The sequence below is a fragment of the Heterocephalus glaber genome, unplaced genomic scaffold, assembly GCF_053883595.1.
Source record: "Heterocephalus glaber isolate CG9 unplaced genomic scaffold, H.glaber_assembly_v1.0 deba00000006, whole genome shotgun sequence".
NCBI classification, from domain to species: Eukaryota; Metazoa; Chordata; class Mammalia; order Rodentia; family Bathyergidae; genus Heterocephalus; species Heterocephalus glaber.
In genome coordinates this window covers 1482954-1504164 of record NW_028258136.1, presented here as the reverse complement: position 1 = coordinate 1504164, position 21211 = coordinate 1482954, and the positions used below count along the sequence as shown (strand labels likewise).

At 41.8% G+C, this 21211-nt stretch overlaps 1 protein-coding gene and 1 non-coding gene across 5 annotated transcripts; one reads left to right on the top strand and one right to left on the bottom strand.

Moving 5' to 3' along the window:
- Positions 1 to 372: 372 nt before the first annotated feature.
- Ei24 (EI24 autophagy associated transmembrane protein) lies at positions 373 to 17706 on the bottom strand. 4 transcript variants are annotated; one of them, XM_087205470.1, is made up of 12 exons: positions 17604 to 17701; positions 13220 to 13335; positions 11488 to 11603; positions 8644 to 8789; positions 7868 to 7928; positions 5927 to 5993; positions 5264 to 5388; positions 4839 to 4958; positions 4090 to 4201; positions 2822 to 2933; positions 2349 to 2423; positions 373 to 1418 (listed from the first exon to the last, which is right to left on the bottom strand). In XM_087205470.1, exons 3-12 carry the CDS (start codon positions 11488 to 11490, stop codon positions 1259 to 1261), a joined length of 981 nt encoding a protein of 326 aa, XP_087061596.1. In that variant the 5' UTR covers positions 11491 to 11603; positions 13220 to 13335; positions 17604 to 17701; the 3' UTR covers positions 373 to 1258. The 4 variants fall into 4 exon arrangements, with proteins under 4 accessions (XP_087061596.1, XP_004874554.1, XP_004874553.1 ...); XM_004874497.4 differs by lacking the exon at positions 11488 to 11603 and having other exon boundaries at positions 17604 to 17706; XM_004874496.4 differs by lacking the exon at positions 11488 to 11603 and having other exon boundaries at positions 17365 to 17695.
- Positions 3810 to 3881, top strand: Trnaa-ugc (transfer RNA alanine (anticodon UGC)). Its single transcript has one exon. It is a non-coding gene; the product is annotated as a tRNA-Ala (tRNA).
- Positions 17707 to 21211: the final 3505 nt, after the last annotated feature.

The window sequence follows — 21211 nt, the reverse complement described above, 5'->3', positions numbered from 1 at the left end:
TTAAATTCAATACACTGAAATCCGCACTGATCTTTCTCACTTCGTAAATACGTAGTAGAGATGTAGATACAGACTTCAAAACAAATAACCCAGTCTTTCCTAAAATGTAAACACAATTATAATCATACAATTCAAACTTTCTCAGGGAACATTTTTCATGGCTAATCTCTCAAAACTATCATCAGACTATGCAAGACAGTCTTGTTTTCCATAAGCACATACCTTAAGGTTATGATTTTGCATATTCAACCATTACACATTTGTGGGAAACCAGCTCACGTTTAACTGTGACATTTAAAATTGTCCAAGAGCTCTGACATCTGCCCTCCCTCCCCATATTTAGTGTCTTAAAATGACAGAAAACATCACCACTCACAGTTTAATGGGTTTAATGTACCCCATCAGTTCCTATTTGCAGCACCCGTTATTCCTTTGAAATACCAGTGAGACATGGCAGTGGCCAACAGTAAATTTCTACCCTTCAGAGCTGAAAGTTCAGGTTCTCTGAGCATTCACTGTTGCAGTGGCACTTATCCAGAATTGGTACCTCTCCACAGCTGGAGAGCTTTAAATGTACCAGTAAAAGAAAAGCTTTTTCCTCTTCAAGGGGAAGAAAGAAAATTATTCCTCAAAACCTAGCTGATCTGGCTGTGAGGTCTTCCCTTCTGTCCTATCTCTCCATGCTCTTTTTTTCTGCTTTTCTGCAGTAGAGCAAGAAACCAAAACCTAACCTGAGTTACAAGAAACAAGACAGTGATGGCTATAAAGAGAGTGACCAGGAGCAACTGAGACACTGAACTCCTTTACCTCCCACATTCAATGTATGTGCTTCACAGAAAAACAACAAAAATAACAAATTCACAAAATGCAACAGCTAGAATTACAAAACTCATTCATCCAAGGGCGTTGGAAGGCAGAAAGGACAGAAAGGAGGGTAAATGGCACAGGGGAATAAAAACAAAGTATTCAAATCAGTCCAGGCACAGGGGCTGGCATATGCTAGAAGTTTCTGAAGAAGCAACAGAAAAACCTGTGGTCCATTCAGATTCATAATGGTGTTAAAAATCCACACACTGGTGTCAGGAAGATTCTGCCTTATGTGCACCAGAGATAAAAATTCCAATTCTTCAAAGAGAAGGGAATATGCAGAGAACCCTTGGCAGAATGGGTCCCGCCTTCCCTGGCTAGAGGAGAACAGAGAAAAGAGCTGCCACAGCCTCCCTCCAATTCCACCCTTCCCCTTGGGATGGCAGGCGACTCAGTGGCCTGCAGCAGCCTTCAGTTTGGCAGGAGACGGATGTGGTGAGGGGAACTTCTCGGCAGAGGTGGAGCTCAGCGAAGACTGCAGGTAGACTGTCTTATGGAAGAATCTGTTGCTTAAGAAGACCACCAAGGAGAAGAGACGTAACTGGAAAAGGCTAGAGGACAAGAGACCCAACTTGTTAGCCTCCCAGTTTATCAAAATTATTGCTTCCACTGACTACATTAAACTTGAAACTACAGTATATAAAGAAAGACAAGGCAACTGAAATTTGATCAAAATATATTTGATCAAAGAAGTTTAAGATATTAGACACATGAACTGAACAGGCAACTAAAGGACATACTGGAAACTGAGTGTGGCTCAGTGGTAGAGGGCTTGCCTAGCATGTATGAGGTCCTGGATTCAATCCCTAGTACTGGAAAAAAACCATAGTGGGTCCTGCTACGGGCATGAATATACTGGAATAAGTAGTTTTGAAGTATTGGGGCTCTCAGAGGAAGCAGTATTTTGGGAATGGTATGATCACAATATATTATATGCATGTTTGAAAATACCACACTGAAACCAGCTATGGTGGCATATCGTATAATCCTAGCATGAGGCTGAGGCAGGAGGATTACAATTTGAAGCCCAGACCAGGCAGCTCAGAGAGTCCCTGCCTCAAAATATAATAAATAAATGGGGGTGTGAATGCTGCTCAGTGTTAAAGCCCTAGAATCAATTCTCAGTACTGGGGGTGGGGAGCGGCCTCACGAGTACAAACAGCTGTTACAAAAATGAGCTTAACTACAGATGCTTATAAGTGGCTTATATTCAGTGAATTATTAGATTCCCCACCCTCTTTGGTGATGCTAAGGAGGGGACATGATGCCTTATGCACATTAGACAAGTACTCTACCACTGAACTACACCCCTAGCTGAATTGCTAAATTTTAATATACGTGTGCACATATTCATGGGTAAAGTGTAGAAGTGTTTTTCTTAAGATCTTCTTGCAATGTAAGATTATTAAGTTTATTAATATAATTGTAGCATTAGAGCCCTCCTTTATACAGCAAAAACCTCATTACCAGCTGATACTCACTATGCTTTTCCAGGGGTTTTTGCTTCATTGGCGCTGATGATGAATAAAGGAAAGAGGATAGAGAAGAGGCAGCCACTAAAAAAGAAAAGAAATAATGAATCCCCTTCATGATAGCCGTGACTCTGAGTAGATGCTACAAGTCCAGTTCCTGGGCTTGTAGTGCAGCAGATATCACAGCATGATGAAACTCTAATCAGACACAGCTTTTGAGAAGGACAGGTTTTTCTAAGCACTCTTCATGTTTAACACTCTTCATGTCTTCCTGCTCTAGGAAGCAACATAGAAGAATGAATATGGACTAGAGGGTCACATGGCCAAATGTCTATGGCTCTCTGCAAAGAGAAAACTTATTACAGGTCTCCTGACGGTCAAATAATAGAAAATGCTTTGGCAGAGAACCGAATAAATAAAAGATGCTTGCTGCATGAATTTTATTTTTACTATTCTCTCTCAGATCTTTCCAGCCCAATTACCTGATAACATATGAGGGTTGCATTGCTGTGAGGAAAGCCAAGGGCAGACCAAATCCAAAGTAGTAAGGCCAGTTCCTTTCTATGTTTGACAATCGCTGATGCATTTCAATTCCTAAAACAAGGAAGCCAATACAATTAAATTACATATTTTCTTTTAGTCAGGTGACTAACTATGGTAGACAAACTAATTGAGGCTTGGGTTTTGGACACAGACCTACCATTTAGAACATGGCTAAAACATACAAAATAATTGTGCAAATCTGATATAAAGCTTCTATGCAAGCCAGGCATGGTGGCACATGCCTATAATCTCAGCATTCTGGGAGGCCGAGGCAAGAGGATCCCAAGATAGAGCCCAGCTTGAGCAACTTATGGATTTAGTGAGACCCTTTCTCAAAATAAAATGTAAAAAAAGGGCTGGAGCTGTAGATCAGTGTGAAGGTCCTGGGTTCCATCCTAAATACCATTAAAAAAGAAAAAAGCTTTTATGCAAAGTTTGCAATTTAAATAATCACAATTTAAAAACTCACAAGGTAAGTGAATTATGAATTTCAACACCAGCACCAACACCAACATCCTTAAAAAGACTAGACTAGAACAAAACAAGGACCAAATCAAAAGGATGCCATGCCATCCTGCAGGAATCAGTTAACCTTTCACACCCATACACACCCAGATAAATATACCAGTCCTTTTTTTGGGGGGGGGGGGGGGTACCGGGGATCAAACTTGGGACCTTCCACTTGTGAGGCAGGTGGCGGAACTACTGAGCTAAATCCCTGGCCCCTGCCAGTCCTTTTTAAGAGCCCCAAAAGAAATGTGCTGGCATTAGTCTAATTTCTCTAATTTAGAATAATCCATGCTGAATAATTCAGCTCAGTCACAGCTACATCATATTAACCACAAGAATACTAATTTTGCCTGGCAAGCACAAGGCCCTGAGTTTGATTCCCAGTACTGAAAAAAAAAAATGCTAATTTTGGGAGCTGGAGATGTGGCTCAGTGGTAGAGCTCTTGCCTTGCATGCACAAGGCCCTGGGTTCAATCTCCAGCACCACCAAAAAATATGCTCATTTTACATTGTTATTTCCTCTAGTTTCAAAATTAGGAAAAAAACCCACAAAACCAAATGTAAGCTCCATCTTTCTTACCAATGAGGCTCCTTCTTTTCACAGTTGATTTGCCCAGGACTTGAGTAATTTAATTCTGCACAGGAGTAGCATTTCCACAATAGGTCTCTATGCACGGGGTTCTTTAGATGGACTTACCTTTATTGAACCAACGATATTCAAAGCAGTATAGTGAGTAGAGAAGGGACATATGCAGCAGACTGACCAGCTGGCCAACAAGATGGATGGGAAAGAAACTCACAAACATCCCCTGAAGAACAAATATGACAAATCTTAATTCCAAAGCTGCAGAGACCTAACACTATTCACCCACCCCATCCACTCATTATTGCTGCTGAGACAGCCTTCTAGCTACTTATTAAGTTTCTACAGAGCAAGAATATGGAGAAGACCTGGAGTGGCAGAAGAGTGGATAAATTCATGTTTTTTATAATTTTATACTTATTTTGGGGTTTTTTGTTTTGTTTTTTTGGTTTTTTTTGGTACTGGAGATCGAACTTGGGTCCTTGCGATTGCTCAGCAGGCAGCAAAACCACTGAGCTAAATCCCCGGCCCACTTATTTTGGTTTTTTGAGACAAGATGCTACTATGTAGTTCAGGCTGGCCTTGACCTCCCCATGTAGCCCAGGCTGGCCTCAAACTCATGGCAATCTTCCTGCCTCAGCCACCTGAGTGCTGGGATTGATTATAGGCATGTGCCATCACACCTGACCTATAATTTTATATTTAAATTCTATTTCCTTTCTATGAAAAAATGATTTAAGTCATTACCTCCCACAAAGTATATATGTATAAGCCAGGATAAATGCAATTCACTGTCTTTATGAGGCTCCATCTAGTGACACTTCTTTTTAATTTGCCCAATGCATCCAGAAGGCCAGTCTCACCTGGAGAAGGAAAAGAGCCTGCAGCAATAGGTTGAAGAGCATGTCAGCAATTATTTTGCTGACACTGGGGAATGGGTGAGGCTTTCTTCCTGATACCTCAAATGCCAGGTCAGCTATATCCTGTAATAGAGAAAGAAGTACACCAAAACATGAATTAAATGGCCTTGATATCCATGCTTAAAACAAAGGATTCTGGTCTGCCACTAAAACTTCCAAGTGAAAAAAGCCTCCAGCATCTAGCAAGATACTTCGGTGACCTAAGACAACATCCATTTTACAAGGACAAAAAGATCTCCCACTGACTACTTGGCCAAGAAAAATCAAGGCTGACAACAGTACCTATATGGCCCTAACTTCACAGGCTAAAACTTGTCACCTATCCACTCATCATATGGAACCCAGACTCCGTTCTGCCCTGGACCTACTTGAAACCAAATGGCATTCACAACTTTGCTAAGCACAAACAGGGGTAGCACCCAAAGAGCGCTGAAAACCGACGTGAGGAGGAATTCCAGCCACGACCAAAGATATTCATGTAGGGACGGATCACCTAAAAAGGGCAAAGAGTGATTAGCTTAAGTGGAGAAATGGAAAACCAGCAGACCAAATATGGAACTCCTATTTTCTGACTATTCTTTTTTTCCCTCACATCTTTCTTTTTCTTTCCAGTATATCATTGTACCCAGCTCAAAGTCTTATTCACAGTAGACACACCACATTCTGGCCACCCTTCCCCTCAGAGTAACCAGATATACATGTGCTGCTTATCTTAAAACCAATCTGCCTACAGGGTGACGACTGAGATGTCACAGTGAATAATAGTAGACAATTAGGAGGAAATCACCTGGGTTTAAATCCCAGCTCTGCCATTTACTAATGGCTTAACCATGGCAACTAACTTCCATTTCCTCATCAACTGTTGATTAGATAAAACAAGAATGCATTTCTCAAAGGGTTGTTGAGATGTCTTGAGTTAAAAACATCCAAAGCTCCTGACTTACAGGAAATGTTCAATAACCTGAGGGGACTAGAAAAATATCTCCCATGTCCATTCCCAGCAGACAGCAAGGAACAAGGTATGTACTTACCAATAACTCGGGCTGTTCCTGACTGAAGCATAGGAATACATATTCGATAAAAGAAGAGGAGACTTAACTAAAAAGAAAGAACCAATAAGGTAAATGTCAAAAACCCTTCTTCAAAACAAGAGTTTCAAGTTTCAATGTGACAATTTTCCAGATGAGGGTGCCTATTAAAAAGCAGAGGAGGACTAGCTGGGTGTAGTGGCACATGCCTGTAATCCCAGCAGTCAGGTGGCAGAAGCAGGAGGGTCCAGTTGAAGGCCAGCCTGGGCTACATAGTGAGAATCTGTTTCAAAAAAACCAAACAAAACAGGAAGCCTAGCCAGTGTGATGGCACATGCCTACAATCCCAGGACTCTGGGAGGCTGAGGCAGGAGGACTGCAAGTTCCAGCCTAGCCTGAGTAACTTAGTGACTTAGTGAGACCTTGTCTCAAAATAAGAGGTGGGGATTTAACTGAGTGCAATACTCAGTAGCAAAAATAAATAAAAAAATAAACAAAATTTAAAAATCAGGAGACCTAAAGAAATAGCAAAATCAGACCATTTCTATTTTCCATTACTCCCAACTGTCTGGTACAAACTTGATACTACTTATACAACATTGAAACTGGGCAGAGTGGGGGAAAAGAATATTTTAGATAGTATTCAAGTCAAAACATACAGGCAAAGCCAGGGATGGTGGCACATATCTGTAATCCCAGCACAGGAGGGTGAGACAGAAGGATTGCCGGGAATTCAAGGCCACCCTGGGCTACATAGTGAGTTCAAGGTCAGCCACTAAAATAAACAGGAATATACTATTCATAAAGTACATAGAAAATATTAAGTAAATCTAAAACTAACATCTGAAAACATCTGTGAAATGTTTTGATAAACTGAATTACACCGAATTCCAAGTCAAAGGAAATATTTAATTAGCTATTCTTCAAAGAACCCAAATTTCACTTAAAACTATGCTGGTTTTCCATTAACGGCGTTTCAATAATAATTAGGCCTACCCAATTACTATGACCAGAAACAAGGAGAGCTTTGCTGTTATCCAGCTATATCAGCCCTTCTCCTCTGATCCCCACAGACCTCTCGGCCAAAATGCCTAGACAGTATCAACAGATACTGTTATCTATAATACTACTAAAGCTTGTGAATGATTCATTAAAAAAAAAAAAAAGCCAGACACAGTGTCACAGGCCTATAATTCCAACTACTTAGGCGGCTGAAGCAGGAAGATTTCAAGTTTAAGGACAGCCTGGGCCTTAGCAAGACCCTATCTCAAAATAAAATGTAAGAGCGGGCATGATGGCACACACCTGTAATCCCAGCTCTTGGGAGGCTGGGGCAGGAGGATCATTGCAAGTTAACTGGGCGGTCAAGGCCAGATTGGGCTACACAGTAAGTTCAAGCATGAACTATAGAGCAAGACCATCTCAAAAAACAACCAAAAAGGGGGGGGCGGTGACGTAGAGTGTGATGGCACATGCCTATAATCCCCATACTCAGGAAGCTGAAGGACAATCACCATGAGTTCAAGGCCAGCCTGAACTACATAGTATAGTGCGACCCTGTCTCAAAAAGAAGAGGGGCCAGGGGCCGGGGATTTAGCTCAGTGGTTCCACCGGTTGCCTTGTAAGCACAAGGACCCAAGTTCGATCCCCGGTCCCCCCCCCCCCAAAAAAAGAAGAGGGGCCAGGGGATGTAACTCAGTGGCAGAGCTCCTGCCTAGCATGTACAAGATCCTGGGTTCAATTCCCAATACCAGGGGAAAAAAAAAAAAAAAGTAGGAATAAAATCCCTGTGAGTACACAGAATCCTGAGTTATAGTCTTAAGTGTGTATACACAGTTAAAAGCTACATGTCTTAGTGTTTTAAGAAAACAGCAGAGGACTACTAACTTAGCAAAAGTCTGAAGATGCCTATGAGACATCTGGAATTGGAAGGAAAGAACTTACCCAGAATACTCCACCATTCCAAGCACAGCACTGGAAAATTCTATTAACGATACGTGTTTCACTGGAAAAGACCACATGCCTTAGCTTACAAGGAATATAAGTGATTTCCTAACCATCATTCAGTAGCCCACCATTTTTACACCTTCTTTTGGGGCCACATTATTTTCAGCAACTTACATTCTCCCAATCTTCTAATTCAGTCAGTGAGAAAAGACTAAAAATATTTCTGAATAAATCACCTTTCCTTAAAAAAAAAAATTTCTTTCTGCCCAGCATGGTGGCGTATGCCTATAATCCCAGCACTCAGGAAGCAGAGGCAGGAGGAATGCCACAAGTTTGAGGCCAGCCTGGGATACACAGTAAATTCAAGCCCAGCCTGAACTGCATAACAAGACCATGTCTCAAAAAACAAAACAAAAATTTAAAAATTACTTTCTGATATCTGAGGTTGGAAAAGATTAAAAGAGAAAGCCAAAGGTTGGGGCTCTTCTATCAGTAAATAAATCCATATAAGCTTTCCTACAAGTATCCATCAAAACAAATAATTTTTTTGGTTTCCTGTTTAGCATTCTGATTTTTTATTAACATAAGATTTTAAAGTTATTATTATTAGATACTAGTTTAAGTCATTGTGAGGGCATAAAACTACCTATAGCATTTTTCTATAAGCACACATACACACACACACACAAACCCAAAATACACATAACTGAGTGCTGGAACTTCCTAAAGCGCCCCTCCCTGGGACATTTCCTGACACAGACTGCATGCCTTACCTCTCCTGCTTCCGCTCTATACTCTGGGCTCTCCTCTGAGCCAAGACACTACTGGCCCTTCTTCGTCGCTGCTCCTCTCTCTTTTGCTGGATTCGAGCATCTAGCTTTGAGATGGTACAAATGCCCCAGATGGAATCTTTGATTCCCTATAGGTAAGGATATTTTTAAACAAGAAAGATTATGGATTGTATAAGACCTTCCAAAGTTACATATAGGAAAGTGGAGTAACAGTGGAAACTATGGAACTAATTTTGAAATAGAACCTAAAGGGCCTTTTAATTTTTTCCTTCCTTTCTTTTTTATTTTTTCCAGCGCTAGGGATTGAACAGGCCTTGTGCATGCTAGGCAAGTCCTATACCACTGACCTATACCCTTAGTCCTTGATTTTTTAAAAAATGATTCCAGTCCACAGAAGAGTTGCAAAAATAATGGAAAACTTCCAAATATCTTTACAGATTCATCAGTTTAATGTTTTGCCATATTAATATATTTTTATGAATCATTTGAGTAGATTGCTGAATGTTTTTCAGTGTGCATTTCCTAAAAACAGTATTTTCACAAACCACAGGATAGTTATCAAGAAATTTAATATTGAAAAACTTTTAATGTATAGTTTTGCTAGTTCACTTTTTGTATCTCTTTAGCCATCTCTTTAGACTTTTTTAATACACATCAGTTCCTTAGTTTTTGTCTTTCTTTTTTTTTTTTTTTTTTGAGACAGGGTCTCACTATGTAGCTCAGGCTGTCCTCAAACTTGGAGCAATCCTCCTGCCTCAGCTTCGAGTGCTGGGATTATAGAAGCTATAGAAGCGTGCTACCACACCCTCTTGTCTTTGTTTTGAATCATACAGGGCAGCTATTTTATAGAAGTCCCTCAGAGCTTTAGTTGTTTCCTCATGATTAGACCCAGGTTAAGCTCCTTCTTGCAGGAATATCACAGAAGTGATGGTATGCCCTTCAAGGTATCACATCAAGATGCATATGATTGCTATTTGCCTTTGTAGTGATAATTTTACACACTCAGCTTCTCTACTTTATAATTATTTTCCTCTTCCAATTAATAAGCAAACTACAGAAAGGCACTTCAGAGACTATGCAGATAACCTGTTTGTCAAATTCTCCCCTCTACATTTAGCATCCATTAATTCTTGTCCAAACCAATCTTGAATAACATGACTGCCAAAGTTTTCTAATCTCTCTGTAATTACCAATACTATAAAGGCAAATTATTGCCTTTAGTATCCATTAAATACCTGTAGTATTTCCTGTACCTACTCGAAATCCAGAGATATAAGGGTAAATAAAACACTAGCCTAAGGGTGGGAATGGTGGTGCACCCCTGTAATCTCAGCACTAGGGAGGCTAAGGCAGGAGGATTGCTAAAGTTCAAGGCCAATCTAGGCTACACGGTGAGCCATTTTTCAAAAAACCAAAATAAGGGACTGGGGATTTAGCTCAGTGGCACTGCGCCTGCCTTGCAAGTGCAAGGTCCTAAGTTCGATCCCTGGTACAAAAAAACAAAAAACCCAAATAAATAAACTAATACATTTTTAAAAAAATAAAATAAAATACTGGTCTCTAGAAAGAATATGGGGAGTTCCAGGAAGATGGCAGAGTAGTGAGCAGCAAATAGCCTCTCCGAGATTTGGTGTCCTGACACTGGAACATAGCTGTGTGAGAAGGAGGGAAGTGGGTCCCTGGGACCCAGGAAGGATCTGAAGTGAGAACTGAAGACCATGGTGAAAGCAAAGAGACTTCAATGAAGAGGGAGGAGGTGGGGAAAAAAAAAAAAGAGGGAGGAGGAGGCAGGCTGTGCTTTGTCCCTGCGCCTGGACTATGTGGGAAGGGTGGCTTGAACCTGCAGATGCAGTGACTACTGGAGACATCAGAGGAGTCCACAGTGGAACAGAGCAGTGGATGCAGTCCAGTGCAGTGGCTGGTGAGTTATTTGGGTTCAGACATCACCCAAGAGAGGGCAACTGGCTGGTAACCATCTCAGAGAGGGGTCAACTGAGCTCAGAACTCAGAACAGCTACAGGCTGGCTCCATCTAATGGCTCCCAATGTCATGAGGGTGCCAAGTTCAAGTAGGTAAGAGGTCAGGGAGCCAAGTTCAAGCTGGAAGGAGGCACACAGAGTACTGCAGGCCGAACAAATCAGGTTTTAGCACCATAGCTAGAAACCAGACTGAATTTCAGTGGAATAGTGGATATAGGTGTAGCCTTCCTGGGATTATCCACTACTCCACTGTAAATCAATAGCTGTCTTGCTGGGATTAATCAACACAGGTCTGGGCTCTGTCCACTACTCTCAATATCAGCAGAGACACATCCTAAAGTGGACGTTATTTTTTCTTTTGTTTCTTGTTTTGTTTTCTTTTTTTGATTATTTTTATATTTGTGTGAACATGGTTTCTAGCTTTCTTCGTTGTTGTTCTGTTCTTATTTCTTCCTTCTCTCTTTCCCTCGTGTCTTCACCAGTTTCCCAAAGTTTGTGTTATCTTCCTTTGTCCTCCAGCCTTGCTTCTAATCTCTTCTTCTTCTTCTATGTCTCTATTTTTCCCCCTAACCCCCTTTATATCTTCTCCCCTAAGGGTACAATTGCCATTTGAGGGCTTATTTATTGCGTACAATTTTCTGGTTCATTTTAGATTTTGCTATATAATCACAAATCTAGTTCATAACATTAAAGGTGCCAAACTAATAGTTACCAGTTTGTCATGTTCTTGGCTGTGTCTGATGCTACTGCTGATTGTACTACTCTAGCCAAGGTGACATAATTGTGCTAATCAGTTGTTCTTCCTGTTATACTAAGACTGAGATTGCGTAAGGGTCTTAAAAAATACCATAGGCCAGTGCCAAAGAACCAGGGGCTGGGAGAAATAGGCAGAAACTTCTCATCTCCAATAAATTGAAGAGGTAGGATCTTTCAACAGACTCAAAATCCAAAAGCCGGCTGCACCTAGAAAGAATATGGTTAGATGAAGGCTAGAGAAAGACACACAAAGAAATAATTATTGCTCAAAAAAAGAAAAAAATAATCACTATAAAATCAAAGCTCTAGGATAAAAGCCTTTCAAAATGGCAGCATGGCTGGAGGAGAGAATGTTCTTGATGAGTATGTGATGGGAGAGGGAGCTGTTAAGTCAATACAGACAGCGACAGAGGCACGTGCCAACCATATTGGAAAAGCTCAAGGTTATTATTGGTGCTCTAACTACCAGAATTATCTGTCACCCAGTTAAAGAACTACTTAACCAACCACACACTGAGCACCTTCAATGAGCTAGACATTAAATACTTGGCAAAAAAAGTACACATGAAAACTCCCAAATTACATTATAGCTTAATAAATGCCACAACAAATTTATACCCAAAGTAGAATGGTAGCATTGTGATAATCAACTTCATGTAAAAGCCAAGAACAATAGCCAAATAGTACTTGAGGACAGCATTCTAAGTTGGCATGGTGGCACATGCATATAATCCCAGCACTTTGGGAGGGTGAGGCAGGAAGACTACAAGTCTGAGCCCTGCCTGGGCAACTTATGAGACCTACTCTCAAAATAAAATTTAAAAGTCTGGGGATACAGCTCAGTACAAAGGCTTTGGTTTTCATCCATAGCACCATTTTTCAAAAATATCCAAATCTTTAATAATGAAACTCAAACACTCAAGGGTCTACTATGTGCTGACAGATCCTCACCTCTGACACACACATCTAGGAGAGGAGAGAAACATTAATACAGCACACTGCAGAACCAATCCTGGGTTGAAATTTCATAGGACAAGAATGGGAGAAAGGAATGTATTATATTGCATAGTCTTTTTAGGCCTTCTCTTCAATTTCTCCATTTTTCCTTAAAGGCAATACCCTTTTAGTCTCTTCCATTAAAGGAAGAACCTCCTGCTGGGCATAGTGGTGCACAACTGTAATCCCAGTACTTGGGAGCCTCAAGTAGATAGATGCTGAGTTTGATGTCAACCTGGGCCATAGTGAATTCCAGGCCAGCTCAGCCTGGACTATATAGCAAAATCCTGTCTCAAGAGAAAAAAGAGAAAAAGAAGGGGCCAAGGATTTAGCTCAGTGGTGCTGCCTCTTGCCTCGAAAGCACAAGGTCCTGAGTTTGATCCCCCAGTACCAAAAAAAAAAAAAAAGAGAGAGAGAGAGATAAAGGAAGGACCTCCTACCCATAACTTCTGGGAATATAGCAAGAGGAGTAAAAATAGGAACATTAGACCACAGACACTCACTACAAGTAAAAAAACCTTGTAACACTGACAATCTGGGGGATTAAGCTCTAAAGACGTGTTTGTAGGACATTTGCATAGAGCACCCTCCTCACTTGCACTTAGAAAATGGAGAAAAAAATCTTAGGCTCTAGTTTTTCAACATAAATGTAAATAAAATAGTTTATAGAAATAGTACTGCACCAGTGTTCATTTTTAGTTTTGACAAATATACCATAGTCATGAGACATTATTTGGAGAAGCTGATAAAGGGTATGTAATGCAATTCTTTTGTAAATCTAAATCTAATCCCAAAGCCAGATATGGGGTGCACACCTATGTACTCACCCTGCCAAGGTCCTGGAGAAAGGTTTTGACACTGTCTGCCATCTTTTTACCACCCAGACGTCTTATCAGCTACACAGAAGAGAGGGAAGTGTCCCAAAATCTCTCATCATGAGGACCTGGAAACAGATGAAACATAATGGAATAAAAACATTTATCTTAAATACAAGCTACAGTGGATCTTTGAGTTATGACTGACCTGACATATGAACAACCTGGGTTATGACTGGAATTTAACTTTCAACGAAAGTTACAACCCAAATGCCAGCCACTTATGCTTAAAGATGGTCTCATATACAGATTTAACCCTTAAAGAATTATAGAAGGAACATTACAACATCCTTTCCTGTGTGGGGTTAACTGAGAAATCCTGGGCCAGTATTTCTTTAAGGACACTGAAATCTGCCTGTATACAGGAAAGAGACTTTGAAGGCTGTGTAGAGGAGCCTGAGGCTTCAACTGACCAACCTGAGTTACAACCAGCCCTTGGGTATGAATTGAGTTCCTAAGTCAAGGGTCCACTGTACTTCAACCAGGCATGGTGGTGCACATCTGTAATCCCAGTACCTGGGAGGCTGAGGCAGGAGGATTACAGCAAGTTCGAGACCAGACTAGGTTACATACTGAGTTCAAGGACAGCCTGAACTACACAGTGAGACCCTGTCGCAAAACAAAATCAAAACAAAACACAACACAACACCAGTTACTTTATGCACATTTCTACATGACTCCACATTCTGGCTTTAACAGAACAAGAGATTCTGCATCAATTCTAGCTAAGGAACTGAGAGGCTATACCCGTAAGTGCTAAAACCTAAAATTCTTAATTTTTTCTTTGACTAGTTTGTTTTGAAATAAGGTCTCACTGTGTTGGCCAAGCTGGTCAAAAACTCCTGGGTTCAAGCAATCCTCCTGCCCTGGGCTCCCGAGTAGCTGGGACTAGAGGGACTTGCCACTGTGCCTGGCATAAGTTTTGTCTTGTTCTGCTTTAAATCACTCACTGCCCTTTCACTTTTGTGAGGTAAATGTGCTCTTGGAACAGAACAGTGGTCTCACCTGGGCCTTGATGTCCCTAATGATCCCCCCTACACTCCAAGCACTTTTGAAGATTTGGAGATGGTTGAAATTATCTTAACATCCTTTTAAGCAATTTTTAATACTTGTTGTATACCCTCAAACATTTGAATGAATATATAAGAACAACATAAAAGTGCTTACAAAAAAATGCCAAACATGCACTTCAATCATACACAGAAGCCAGGCATGGGTAACACATGCCTATAACCCCAGCACTCAGGAAGCTGAGGCAGGAAGACTGCTGCAAGTTTGAAGCCAGCCTAGACTACATAGCGAGACCCTGTCTCAAAAAACAAAAAAATCATACGCACAGACCTTCAGCACATAGAAAGATTTGGAGCAGTAGTGGTGAACCTACTGGACACATGCCTCTAAAAGGTTTGCCACCACTGGTTTAGAGTAGGATGTAAAACTACTTACCAAGACCTCTTACTAAGTCAATCTATGTTTTCTTTTTTTTTTCTGGTACCAGGGATGGAACTCAGGACCTTGAGCTTGCCAGCCAGGTGCGGGGCCACAAATCTAAATCCCTGGCCCTAATCTATGTTTTCTAACTATCCTCCCCTGGTTTATTTGCAGTACGATTATATTCCTTGTAGGGAGTTTGGTACATGTATATAACATACTTTAATCCTTTTTTTCAGCCCCTTCCCTGCTCCTCCTCTTCCCCTTCTCTTGGTCCCCTTACATTCTGCAAAAAAAATTTTAAAAATCTTTCTTCATATTTCCTATGATCTCTTATTTTGCTCTTTGTTTTGAGTTTCTCATATAAGAAAAACCATGCAGTATTTAAGCTTGTGTGTTTGATTTATTTATTTCACTTAAATTATGGTCTCAAGGTGTATCCATTTTCCTACAAATTACTCAAATTTATTCTTCTTTATGGCTCGTATATATATATACACGTATATATATATATATATACATGTATATATATATATGTGTGTGTGTGTATGTATATATATATATATATATATATATATATATATATACTCACCATGTATATATACCACCTTTTCTTTATCCATTCATCTGTTGGTCATGTAGATTGATGCTAAGATTTAGCCACTAAAAGTTGTGCTGCTATAAACATGAATATCCCTGTATCACTGCAATACGTCTTTAACTTTTTTGAGAAGAGACTTAAATCATTTGATTTCTTTAGTGAATTCTAAGGTAAACAGAAAAACCAATTTGCAGAAATTTCTTAAGAACTTAGGATTCTTGCCAGGTGTGATGGCACTAGGGGGCTGAGGCAGATCGCCACAAGTTAGAGGCCAGCATGAGGTACAGAATGAGTTAAAGACCAGCCTGACCTACATAGTGAGACTCTATGTTAAAAAACTTTAAAAAAAAAGAAAAAGGGCTGGGGATTTAGCTCAGTGGTTCCAGCGCCTGCCTCGAGACAGCAGGATCCTGAGTTCAATCCCTAGTACCAAAAAAAAAAAAAAAAAGGAAAAGTAGGATTCTAAAGTCCTACTAGACAAGCTGCAAGATCCTGAATTTAAGATGTAAAACCTTAGTATAAGCCTCAAATTTCAAAACATAAGCACACTTTTCCTGACCTTTAACCACTTGCAAACAGCACTGACCCACCTGGACTAATGCCACCAAGAACTGGAAGAGCAGGGAATACATCTGTGGGACAGCAACCTGCCCAAGACCACATACAGCACCTGCCCCTTAGGGTCAGGTACACCCCAGATGTGCTCAGTTCGGGTAGAGAAGTTTGTATGGTTAGGAAACATCCTCTACTACTCCCACTCTTCCCTCCTAAAACAAACACCTCAAAGTTCCAACATGTGGGTGCAGGTACTGACACTGTTCCTGATTGGGGTTCAGTGAAGGCAGCGCAAAGCCAGGTGAGTAATAAATGCTCAATGATGAGAAAGAGACTAATTTGAAAAGACTATCATGGGTCCACCCTCTTAACCAGCTACTTGTTCATCTCTAAACTAAAAGTACTAAAATGCTTCCAAAGGGGCCAGGGATTTAGCTCAGTGGTTTCGCCGCCTGCTTCGAAAGCTCAAGGACTCGAGTTCGATCCCCGGTACAAAAAAAAAAAAAAAAAATGCTTCCAAGGTTCTAGTATAGAGTGGAACAGAATAAATATAAAAATTTAAAATCCTGGGGGTTTTTTTGAGACAGGGTTTCGCTATGTAGTTCAGGCTTGCCTGAGACTCACCATGTAGTGTAGCCCAGGCTGGCCTGGAACTAGCAGTGATCCTCCAGCCTCGACCTCCCAAGAAAACTTAAAATTCTAAATGAGCACAATCCCACTACAAAAGAGCCCACTTGGAGGTTATGAGGAAGCCGATTACTTAGTACATAGGAAGCCTGAAGCATATCTGTCATAGTTCAAAACCCTGTGTTCTTTGAATCTTGGCCAGTGAATACCTGGCTTCCAACAGTGGCCTTTGAAGGAAGTCACTTCAATCTTATACGGAGATTCTAACACTCTACCTAGAGGAAAAGTGGGCCTGAATTATCCAGTTTGACCAATAGCCAAAGCATGGGAAAAAATTACTCGTGACGATGAAGCCACACAGACTAAATGACACACGGGAAAGAAGATGCATCTGGTTGACAGAACCTTACAGAACCGAGTCTCATAAGCTACAAACATAGCTTGCCCAAAGCCAGAGCAAGGGGAAGGCTACAGCAAAGTTCGGAACCCTGGTGTACTAACCTTTGGCTGGGACTTCTTTTTGCTTAAGTTTACAATGAGGAAGGAGCATCCCAAGGATAAATAACCTTTCTTAAACCTTGAAACATACCTGGCCATTAAATTCCCGACAATCATTGGAACAGACTGGGCATCTACTAAGGCTCGGTCCTGCACTTTCATTTCTAAGCCAAATGAATGCCCAAGTCCAGGAAAGCAGAAAACTGGCCTACCCCACGACAGGTAAGGAGTCCGTAAACACTCTCACTTCGCACAGGAATCCCCAGACGGCCTCGGCGACCCGGCTCCAGCCAGACCCGGCTCTCCCGGGGAACCTGGGCAATTCGGCTGAAACTGTGGCTCCCTCCCCAAGCACAGCGGTGCACGAAATGTGGACCAGGCTCACCTCGGGTCACACGGAGCTAAGACAGCAGTGCCGCACCGGGAAAGAGTTGTGCAACGCTGCGCCCGGCGCCGCGGCCTCGTCCGCTCCCCTGAACCTTCCCGCCCAGGATCCTCTCGCCGCCCCTACCCTCGCAGGCGCGCCCTCGGCCCTGCGTGCCCTCCCACGCCCTCCCGGCGCAGCCCAGCAGCCCAGGCCCGGCCGAGGCAGCCGGAGGCCTGGCTCCCAGGGCCCGCACCTACCTCACAGCGCCCCCACCCACCGCCGCCCCCCTCGGGCTCCTCCGCCCAGCAGCCCGCTCCCCGGGGCGCTCCCAGACTGGGCCGCTGAGCCCGCACTGGGCATGCCCAGGCCGCACGGGGCCACTGGGAAGTCGGGCGGGCACAGAGCAGGGACGCTGGGGGCGGGGCCATTATGGGGGCGGGGCCGTTATAGGGGCGGGGCCCAAACGAAAGGGCAGGGGCTGGAGGGACGGAGCCTGGGAAACAGTTAGCGGTTTCCCACTTCGTCTCGAATCCCCTGCTCAGACCCCGCCGCAACTTACCTTCAGCGTTGCTGCTTTTTCTAAAATCCTGTGAAGCCTATTACAATAAAATGGGGGTCACTTTGGTTTGATACTTGCTGATCTAAAAATACTTTCTGTAATTAAAGAGTACTGAACAGCCGCGTAGCGGCGCAAACCTGTAATCCCAACACTAGGGAGGCTGAGGCAGGAAGATTGGCACGAGTTCGAGGCCAGCTTGGGCAACGAGGCACCTTGGCAAAATCCTTCTCAAAATAAAAAATAAAGGGGAAGGGGAAGCCAAAAGAACTAAGATATGTTATGTATGTACATGGACCAACTTCCCATGATGAATGTGATCATTAGTACTCCAAACATGTACTAATAAAAGTAAAAATAAAAAATAAATAATTTAGGGATGTAGCTCAGTGCAAGGCCCTAGTACCACTCAAACATACAGACACACACACACACACACACACACACACAATTTAGAATGTGTGTTACCTTGACTAAAATAATGTTCCTGGGCCAGGGATTTAGCTCAGTGGTTCCGGCGCCTGCCTCACAAGCACAAGATTCCAAGTTCGATCCCTGGTACCAAAAAAAAAAAAAAATGTTCCTCCCTTCTCCACTGCTGGTGCGAGTACAAAATGATGTAACCTCAGTACAAGGATTCCTCAAAAAACTAGAACTAGAGGTTTTATTCGCCTCAGCTGTTCCCTTCTAGGTATTTTCCCAAAAGTTAAAAGCATCATACCACAATTATACATGGATATCCATGTTTATAGCAGCACAAGTCATAACAGTTAAATCTTGGAGCAAGAAAAAAAGTCTTGGAAACAGCCCATATGCCCATCAAAAGATGAATGGATAAAAAAAAATGTGGTATTTATATATAATGGAATGTTACTCTGCCATAAAGAAAGATAGATTTGAATCATTTGTAGACAAATGGATGCACCTCAAGACTATAATCTTAAGTAAAATAAACTGAACACACAAGTTTAAATATTGCATTGTTTCTCTTGTGTGAGAAATCCGGAGGGTAAATAAGGAACAAAATGAATGATAGATATTGGGAAGTACAAATAACATGTTCAAATGGGAAGGGGAACAAGAGGAGGGGAAGGGCAAAGGAAAAGGGATTTTAGAAAAGAGAATGGAGGACCAGGGATTTAGCTCAGTGGTGCTGTGCCTGCCTGGCAAGTGGAAGGACCTGAGTTTGATCCCTCATGCTGGAAAAAAAGAAAAAAGAGAATGGATAGGAAAAATGGAAACAAAGCTTTTGTAAATGAAGAAGGGAAGAAGGGTTGAGGAGAGGGGAGGGGAATGGAAAAAAAAAATAATTGAGATGTGTTATGTACCGGTGCAAAATCCCTATAATGAATGTAATCAATATGCATGAGATAAAGAGCATGAAGTTAAGAAATAAAGTTAAATAAAATTTTAAAATGCTCCTCACATTTTAATGTGACAATGGGTCGCCTGGAGACCTTGCTCAATACAGACTCTGATGTCGTTGCTCTGGGGTGAGGGCCAACATTCTGTAGTTCTGAGTTCCAGAAAGATCCCAACAAACATTTACAGACAGCCTGTTACCTGTGTGTCTTGGCGAGGAGTTTGGGACACACAATCCCCTCACTTACTCCTTCCCTTGGGAAAAGAGATAGGGTAAGGCAACGTGATGACACAGAGTCTTGAGAGACAGAGGCTAGCATAGAGAAGAGAGGCTAACAAGGGAGCTCTGCTCAGGGGAAGCGGGCAAGGAGGACCAGCTGCCGGATTTAGAGCACTGTGATTTGCTTGGCATGGCTGAAACTTAGACTAGGAGGAGAAGTGGCAAGAGAGACACATCCTACTTACTGAATGGAAATAATGGAATAATAGGATTTAATAGTAAGTAAGGCAGACAAAATGTCTGCTTTAGTGAAGTTCACATTCAAGCAAACTGATACGGTAGGACAGAAAAGATAAAATGAAATGAAACAGGAGTTATGGATTTTGCTCAGTGGTAGAGCAATTGCCCAGCATGCCTGAGGCTAACAAGCCCCAGTATGAATCCCCAGTATGAAAAAACAAAACAAAATTTTAAAAAGAAATAAATCAAGACAATTTCAAATAGTGAAAAATAAAACATGGAATTGTCTTAAAGAACAGCTGGCCTGGTGGCTATTGCTAACTGTTTGAAGAGGAGAAAAGAGGGCATGACTGAGCAGCTGACTTGGAGCTCTGAACACCGGAGAAACCAGCCTTGAACAAATCTGGGGTTCTTAGGGGAACCAAGCATATCAGCCCCAAGGCAAAAACTTACCTCGTTTGTTTCAGATGCAGAAATAAGCACAATGTAGCTAGTATATGACAGTATCATACATGGCTTCCTCTTTTTAAATTTTCACAACCAATCAATCATCAATTTGTTTTTTTGAGACAGGGTCTCATTATGTAGTTCAGGCTGGCCTTGAACTCACTAAGTAGCCCAGGCTGGTCTCAAACTCACAGCAATCCTCCTGCCTCAGCCTCCTAAATCCTGGGATTACAGGAATGTGCCACCACACCCAGCAATCACAAAGTAGTGTTTATTCTACTCTCTAAAACTAAAATCTCAGGCCTATTTCCTTGTTTCCAGCTCTACTGTCACATTGCCTCTCACCTAAATTATTGCAAAAACATTCCTGCTTCTACCCAGCCACTTCTAATCCACTCCCAACACAATAGACACACAGAGGTTTAGAGAATGGAAATGTGATCATTCTTCTCTGTGCTTTAAACCCTGCAGTGGCTCCTACGTCCTATTCCCATCTGAAAAAGGTCTAAAGTCCTAATCCCAAACAAAATCAGGTGTGTCATATGAAGTCCTCTTTTTTTTTCAGTACTGGGGGTTGAATTCAGGACCTTTACACTGAGCTACATCCCCAGTCCTTTAATTTTTAATTTTTTTTTAATTTTGAGACAGACTCCCATTAATTTGCTGAATTGCCCAAACTGGGCTTGAATTTGTAATCCTCCTGCTCAGCCACCCAGAGCACTGGGAGGGAATACAGGTGTGTACCACCATACCTGGCTTTTTTCTTTTCTTTTCTTTTCTTTTTTTGGTACCGGGGGTGAACTCGGGTCCTTGCACTTGTGCAGCAGATGTTGAAACCACTGAGCTAAATCCCTGGCCCTTGGCTTTTTTCTTTTAATATCCCTAGTGCCTAGCATGGGGTCTAGCTTTAGAATAAGTATTCAAATTGTTGAGAGAATTAGTGAAAAGATTAATGAAAGCTGAGATATGTAGTTAGATAGTAGCTTTTTATGTTATCTCATAGCTTTCAGACACTGTCTTGGTACCCCTGAGGTGCCACT

What these genes read in the sequence shown, in the direction of transcription:
- Ei24 (XM_004874497.4), bottom strand. Translation starts at nt 13,261, where the DNA reads ATGGCAGACAGTGTCAAAACCTTTCTCCAGGACCTTGGCAGG. An exon ending in TTCTCCAGGACCTTGGCAGG is followed by an intron (nt 8,790 to 13,219) that starts GTGAGTACATAG and finishes CCTTACCTATAG; the next exon opens with GGAATCAAAGATTCCATCTG. An exon ending in TGAATGCCATTTGGTTTCAA is followed by an intron (nt 4,959 to 5,263) that starts GTAGGTCCAGGG and finishes TCTCTATTACAG; the next exon opens with GATATAGCTGACCTGGCATT.